The sequence below is a fragment of the Otolemur garnettii genome, unplaced genomic scaffold (genome assembly GCF_000181295.1).
Source record: "Otolemur garnettii isolate 467f Iridium unplaced genomic scaffold, OtoGar3 scaffold00009, whole genome shotgun sequence".
Classification (NCBI taxonomy): domain Eukaryota; kingdom Metazoa; phylum Chordata; class Mammalia; order Primates; family Galagidae; genus Otolemur; species Otolemur garnettii.
This window is the reverse complement of record NW_003852404.1, coordinates 10,403,063-10,411,405: the sequence shown is the minus strand read 5'-3', so window position 1 is coordinate 10,411,405 and position 8,343 is coordinate 10,403,063. Positions and strand designations below refer to the sequence as shown.

General features: G+C 35.2%; 1 protein-coding gene across 1 annotated transcript in view; it reads right to left on the bottom strand.

The window, feature by feature from the left end:
- The window catches only part of CYYR1 (cysteine and tyrosine rich 1), a 98,011-nt gene that overhangs the window by 88,562 nt on the left and 1,106 nt on the right, over window positions 1–8,343 (bottom strand). The window contains 1 exon segment of the mRNA XM_023509666.1: window positions 4,069–4,168. Coding sequence (XP_023365434.1) covers window positions 4,069–4,168 — 100 coding nt within the window.

Sequence of the window (8,343 nt, the reverse complement as noted above, 5' to 3'; positions counted from 1 at the left end):
AAAGGAGTATTAATTACAAGGTCATATATTCCATCACAAATGGCTGCATAGCATCTCAAAGCACGTATTTCAAATCTTTCACATGTGGAACAAATAAAATTCGTCTTCATCTGGAGCCTTCTCGCCCCTGCCCATTGTCTTAGTGATGTCTAAGAATACTAAGAATAGGTCCTCTCTCTATAAAACTAGCTATCTCATTTCCAGGGAAGTGTTAAATATTTTGTTTTAGCTTTGCAGTAAAAGGATATATCTTTGGCTTTACCTGCTTATTCTTAAATTAGATTCACAATTTACTCTTCCTGTCCTGGCTACACTGAAGAACATGAGTTTTCCCAAACGGATCATTCATTTCTTACCAGTTGTGTAAGGGAGGGCATCAGGGACTGACCCCACCAATGTTTTGATTTTGTATGTTCTGTGGACCCACATAAACAAACATACAAAACAAAACATTGGTGGGATGAGTCCTTAAGCCCGCCTTAGGATGTATTAACCATCTGCCTTCATCTGCAAGAGTCTCTCTGTCTGGAAACCATTTCCCTTTCTTCATTGTCCATTCATTTATATCCACTTTTCCTTGAAAATTCTGATCAAATTCCACATTTATGAGGAATTCCCTCACACTCCTACCCCCTCAATATACACAGACTTAGCTGTATTCCCTTTTTCCACTCCTATAATAATATTTCATTGATTAGCTCAATTGGAATTACTTATCTACACTCTCTTACTAGATTTTTGAGTCTTGGCAGTCAGAGTACCTCATTTATTCATCTTTCGATTTGAGGACCTAGTCCAGAACTGCCATGGTAATAGGCACTTAACGTACATTTATAAATAAATAATTGATTGAACTGAACATGCTAAAAAGTGTAAAATTATTCTTAAATTCTGGAAGATGAGACTACACTTCTCCTATGCTGAAGTCAGTATCCGTGACCATAATGATATCCTACTTTTTAAGTTTAATTTTTTTAAAGTTGTTAATGACACTAAAGTAAATCTCACAATTCCTAGTGGAAATAAGAAAAAAATTGGGGGGGAATCTGAATTTATTTCCCAAAATTCATATTTAGTATAGAAATCATCTAAAAAAAGGAAAGTAAAATAAGATTTCCATCTAAATTAGTTCCCAAGACTGCTTTACAAACGAATTATAACTTCGGTTTGTAAAATACCAAGGGCAATTGAAGTTAACTGAATTAAGGGCTGAACATCTTTACTCAACTCTGATTATTTTGGTGAATGACTGGGGGAGGCCTCAGTAAGAGATTCAAATGGACCAGAACACACCCCTGTGCAAACTGTCTAGAAGGGCCCAAATGAAAATTTGCACTCTTTTTAGCTCATTTTAAACTGAGCCAACATTTTTATTTCCCAAACAGAAAAATATAAACCAAATTATAAAATTCCTCATTTATGTTACATAACTTTTCCTGTGTTTATTTGCTTTCTTTCTCATTACTTTTCTGATAACCACCAAGATTGGACTTTCTATTAAGACAATTACAATGATTTCCCTAAGAATGTGCCTGGATGCTTGAAAGAGAGGAAGCAACATTTATGAGTTTCAAAACAGCAGTATTTGAAAACATGTGCATGAAAGAACTCTTGGAAGTATTCTTGGAATTATTATTTTTTTTTTCTACATACTCCACTGGCCCTCTCCAACTTTAAAAAAAAAAAAGCTCTGGGTGGAGTTAAGAATTCTTTTCAAATGTTAAACAATACCTGGATATCCTGAAAATGCATTCTTCTTTATCCAGTCTGAAAACACTTTAAAGTCTCCTCTTTTTTTTTTTTTTTTTGGCTAAGAATAGTTTAGAGATTTACTCAGTGGTTTATGTTTTGAATAGAAAGTGCAGTTTTAACTGCCTGAAATGTAATGAATGCCATCTGTGTTTATTTTCCCTTCCAAAATACAATTCTCCTTTTTCCAAATATAACATGTACATGCTCCTAATAACCCAAATAAATGTTAACAACTCAACTAATTCTTTATTTTAGCCAATGGTGAAACTGGAGATCTAAAACATGTACTATAAAAAATGTGAACTTCATTGCAAAAACAGGGTATAAATTATATAAAACTCATTTATAAATTCAAAAATTCTTAAATATTCTGATAAATAAAGAATCATGTGTTTTCTATACATTCACCAGGGTGGAGGTTGCTATGGAGTAAAAAACAGGTGTTCAATGCACACCAGAATGTAGTCAGTGCACAGATAAATGGACCAGAAACCAAGGACCACAGAATCACCTTGACCTCATTTTTCCAAAAATAAACCACCTGCTGGGCCCCTCATACCTCTATCCAGAAGAGCAGCATCTGGCACATGGAGACCACTTGAAAATCAAATTTAAATTTATTAATAATTATTTTAAATTACAGTAGAATCTCCAGAGACCAGCTCCCCATATTGACCATCTCCTTAAGTTGAGCTATTTTTCACAGACTGGACATGCATGTCATGTACATATCAGGGAAGTAGGCCTAGTTCCTTATGTTGACCAACTCCATATGTTGACCAGTTTGTTACAGCCCTTGGGTGGTCAACCCACAGAGGTTCTACTGTGCTTTAAATACACTTACTATAAAGGGATATATAGCTGTAACATCATTATATATTTATACTTGGGCTGATAAATTTCTGCAAAAGTCATTCTGACAGTTTTCTAATGTAGGAAGTGGACTTAATTTCTTTTCTAACCAAATCATCCAAGAAGAAAAATTAAACATTTTATTTAGAATTTATTTGCATTTCAAAGAATGTGTAAAATCATACATTATTTTTTATAACGGCTTGACATTTCTTTTATAGCTATCATGGTCCTCAAGAGCACACTAACATATGATTTTTTTTGTCTGTATTCAGAGAGACATATTCTCTGACAGACATTAGCCCCGATGTTTATTCTAGAAAGTTTACTTGGTGCCAGGTTTTCTATTCTCAGGAAATTGAGGATATGTTATAAGCCGTCTCAATGGACACGTCCCTAAAATAGCCAGGCACGTATGACTTAGCTACTAGTATTTCCTGTTTCCATCTGAGCCTTCATAGGACACGAGTTAGGTAGAATTGTTTAGGAACAGACCATTTCCTGAATCATTGTGATACTCCTTTGAAAAGCAAAAACAGAAGAGCACAGAGGCTAGATTGCTGCTGCTATCTGGAAGACATGGGAATTTTAATTCAAGAAATTCTTCTATTTCTAAATCTTTTTTTTTTTTTTTGCAGTTTTTTTGGCCTGGGCTGGGTTTGAACCTGCCACCTCCAGCATATGGGACCCGCACCCTACTCTTTTGAGCCACAGGCACTGCCCTAATTCTCTATCTTTTATTTCTCAAGTGTGCGTTCCTCTCTGGAGCAACTGACAGGTGCTTACTTTTCCTGACATACAACGCTCAAGGCAGGTCCCACTTCTCATTTCCCTTTGCCCAGGAGCAGCTCTAAAATAAATTCATAATTTGTTCTGGGGAAATGCTTAACACATCCCACACGTATGTATTTCTTTTTTGTAAATGTACTTTGCTCTTTATGACTTTACATTATTTACATCTAGCTTTTCTGGGCTCTAAACTCATTTCCTGAAGTTGTCTTGTATGTGTCATGTGAGAACAGACATTTCACATCTCAACTGTGTCTTCATAGCTCTCTTTTCTCCGACATCGACTGGATATGTTAATACATGATGGCAAAATAAAACTGACCATAATTAAATAACCAATTCTGATTTACAAATTTTCAATTAAGAAGATGTCATTGAAATTGTTAAAATATTACTAATCAAATGATTGCTATTTTACTATTAGTAAAACATTATAATATACAAAAGTAAACAACAAAAGAATACTTACTTTCACTAACAAAGGCAAGTTTTTGCATATTAATTTGCACATCTTGTCAAATAACATAGTACATTAGAAAGTGATAAGTGTTTAATATCTCTTGTACAGATTTTAAGTAAATAACCAATCTTAAAATCTCTTGCCTTGGTACTCTTTGAAAATATAAGTGGATAAAGGAAAGAACATGGATATTGCCAAATGGGACTAATACTCACGAGAGGATATTCCCAATGTAAGCATAGTAGGAGCAACAGTAGGGCGTGGTTCCATCACAGCAGTAAGATCTGCATTCATTGCCACATTGAGCAAGGCAATCTACAAAATAGGCAGTTAAGGCATCAGGAAAAATCATTCTATTTGACATCCTTGTTAGCCAATGGCCACTCTTTAGTACCTTCATTTTAAAACAAGGGTTTAAATTAGACTCTTTCCCCCACTTTAAGGTGGTAAAGGCAAAGACCATTCTTCTTGAATCTTTTGTACCAAGAACGGGCATTGGCAATTAGGGTTGGTTGAATAAGGTAATCAAAGAAAGGAGGAAAGAATAATTCAATAGTCAGGCACTAAATTAGTCAGTAAAATTTTTACAATACGTTTCAAATTACAAAGTCTTCCGACTTTAGGATATGATAGTTTCAAGTAACCTCAATTAATGGAAGGGGTTCTTGACATGGATAATAAGAAATTAGGATAATTTCAAAATAATGCATATCTTCCATGACAATGCATTGTAAGCTTTTTTTCATATCACTTTTTACCTTCACAATTACAGCTGGCATACATACAGTAACATAAATCAGTCTGCACCTTTTCCATCTTTGGACTGGAAGAAGATGCGTGTGTTACCAGAAGAAGTTCCCATAGGTAATTCATTTGTGAGTACTTAAGAGTTCAATTAATGTTAGATTGAAGACTCAATAACCTATCAAAGAGCACTAGGAGAAGGAGGCGGAGTTATTTTTGGATTTACAGGATTTGTTGGAAGAAGCAAAACTAAATTACTATTTTTCTATATATTTTTCAGCAAGAAAAATTATACCAAAAATGTTGGAAAAAGTTACCCTAACTTTCAAAATTCTTTATTCCACCTAAAGGATTTATGTTTCATTGGATTATAATCAGTAGTACAAATTACTAGAGATATGTCTGTTTCAGGGATATGATTAGGAAAACATTAAGTATAGCCCAAAGATTTGCTGTATGTTTAAGCATCACAAAATAAATAATTTTCAACTCAATTCCTGAAGGTAATATCAACTACTGTATAAACTTTATCAAAGTGTTACTTTCCTATCAAAATTATCACAGAGTGACAAAGTGAGACTCTGCCTCAACATAATTATCATAGTAAAAGTACAAACTATCATATTTATGTCAACATATGATATAATTGATTTATCTAAAGGGGAAATTTTACATTATTTTTAAATCACCTCCCTGCCAAGATGATTCTTTATAAATGGAGGTGATAAAAAGGTAGCAGAATTTATGTACCTTTACCAGTAATGCATGGCTTTCATGAAAGAAGTGAAAAAGTTCACGTTTTTATTCCCTCAATTTTATTTCTATATCACAGATTGATAAACACGACCCTGCAGGTTTCCTTCTGGGTGATAGTAAGAAGGGGAAAATAATTACCTTTGCAAGATTTAGTAACTCTAGTAAATCAACTTTTAGCAGAAACACAATCTCATGATTTAGATCCAAGGGAGAAGAACAATCTACTGACAATAAATGCTTTTGAAGAGCACATCATACTTTTTAAGGCTGCTCATTTTTTCTCAGTGAAAAAATGCCTTTTGAATGATGCCCAGGACAATGACAGTTTATTAAGCTCTCCATGAATATCAAAGATTCAATTACTGCTTATTATATTCCAGTGACTATTATTATAAGGACAGGATGTTACCAAAATAATTTGAGCCAATGTTACAGGTAAGCCCAAACTCTTATAGCCAAATAGCTGGAGTATACCTGCGGAAAATGTCCAGATCATGCCATGCATTGGTCATGATTTCTAAGATATTTTGCAGTGCTCTTGTCTACTTCCCAGAATTAAGCAACCAAAAATGAGAGATTTAACAGCACGGCAAATATGTTGGCAATCGTATTTCCAAACTGAGGTTTCCATCACACCTTATTTCATTATGTTACTTACTTCCTCTGGCTTGTTTGAGAATAACGCTATCAGACTTGGCCCATAGAGGAGCCCATATATTTTGGCCCTTTTTCTCACTTGACAAAGAATAGAATATTCAAATGTGTCCTCAGAAAATACTTCTATGATAATATTCAAGTTAATATTCCCTGAAAATTAGCCAGCTCAAACCTTCTTCAATGACTTTTTACTGAAAGTCATAATCTACAACAGCATTTCCAATCCACTCCTGCCCCCCATCTTAGGGAATGTGTAGAACAGGAAAAGTAATATCTGGCTTAAAGCACTTGCTTAGAAATGGATCTCGCAAGCCATAGCTAAGATAAGAGAGGAAGGAAAGGGAGGGGACAGAAGTTACTGGCTAAGTCCCCCGGAAGGTAAAACCTTGACTGGATCCTGTCTTTGTAACTTGCAGTGGGAGTTGGATGATAATATCAACACTTCACTGGGTCTCTTTCCAAAAGTGCCTCCATAGTAAAACATGATGCTTTAGGTGTGGAAAGCTTGCTCGTATTTGATTAACCAAATGGAATGTGAACTTATTGCATTTGTTGTGGGGATAATAATTCAGGTCATGAATAGTGCATCTACTCAAGTTTTTGTCCTGTAAAGCAACAATTCATTTAACAAGGTATCTAAACTATTTTTTATTTTTATGGTGTTCCAGCATCTAACCCTGATCTTCACTTCCAGCCATATCTCTTAGTTCCAACCAAGCTGAAATATCCATTGTTGCATCTATGTATCTCATGATTTTTGCCTTGGTTCATGCTGCGTCTGACTCTTTTGGGCTTCCCTGTATCTCAAAGATCTAGTTCCTTCAAGTCCTGCTCAATTTAGTTTTCCTTTAGTTTTATTTATTGATCTCCATTTTGCTGCATAAAATAGACATTTCCCTCATGGAGCTTACTCTCCTAATCCAGCAATAAGGTCCTCTCCTTTGACTACCTACAAAACATGATTTTACCTCTCCTGTGGCACAGCCTTTTATGCATTAATTTATGGGCACGCCTTATTTCCCGCAGAAGACTTAGAACATGACCTTTGTTCTAGGTATCACTTAACAGACCTTGTGCAATAAATACTAGTTAGTTGCACGAATATGAAAAGCATAAAAAAGCCTCTGAAATAAGAAGTCCAATAATTAACACCCAAGAACATATTAGCTACACATTTCTTACCAAAGACAACGTAAGTCAATCTAGTATTGGCTTGGCAACTACCGTGTAGCCTACTAGGGAAAGATGTGAAAGAATAGGAATGAATGGAGTGAAAACCTTCTAAACTACCCACGGCTGGGGCTGGCCAGCTTTGCTGGTTTCCTGAGCCCTGGGGAGTTGGGCACCACCGAGAACTGTGGAAACAGGAGGAAGGAACGGACAGGTGTGTAAAGTAGAAGCTTTCAGTTTACCATAGGGAATAAAATAGACTAAAACAACAAAAAACAAAGTGGTTGAATAAGATTGAGTGAGTGAAGGTATTAAAACTTCATTTCCTTTCTTCTGTTTTCTTATTTTTTGTTTTCTTTTGTTGATCAGAGGTAGTGTGAAGAGTCAGCAGCAGGAAGCTGCAGGCCAGGACAGATGGACAGACAGACTAGAGAGAGGCTAAGAGGAAAGGGGTGGCCTGGAGCCAGGAGAGGAGTGTGAAGATGGAGGGTTTAAAACGACCAACTAATGAGGAGATGCTTAACAATATAAAACTAATGTTTGATGCAGTTGATTCCTTTAGTCCCTCAAATGCTGAAAACCTTATATAGATTTAAGTAAAAAAAGAAAATACTGTAGACAGATTAGAAGGTGGACTCCTTAAACAGGAAAATTTTTGTGAATTTCTGCATTAGAAAGTCAGATTAAAATATGTTTAAAATGATAACTCCTAGACAGGTGCAAATTTGCATTTCAATAAACAGACTGAAAATTTCTTTAGAAGTTAAGGTAACTCCTTTCCGGCAAGGTTGAAGGAGAAATTCAATCCTTTTGATGTTCAGGTAAAAATGAGCACAAACATCTTCATTTTAATTGCAGTATCTTTTTGTGTATCAAAAGGTAAATTGCAGGGCTACACGTACATTTAGTATTGCAAGGTCAGGGGTAAGCTTGTGATTTTTGTCGCATGAATTTAAAGACATGAAAATATTTTACAAAGAACTTTGCTTTTAGCTTGCACTGTTTTGTGAATAGAAACAGACGCAAAAAACACATGTGCAATTAACTTTCTACCTGAATAATCAATAAAAGTGCATTTTAGGCTCCCTATTAATCACAGAACAAGAAAGCCCACTTGCTTCATTAATTATTAGCGGTTCTCACTAAGAATAATTGGGGGGGGG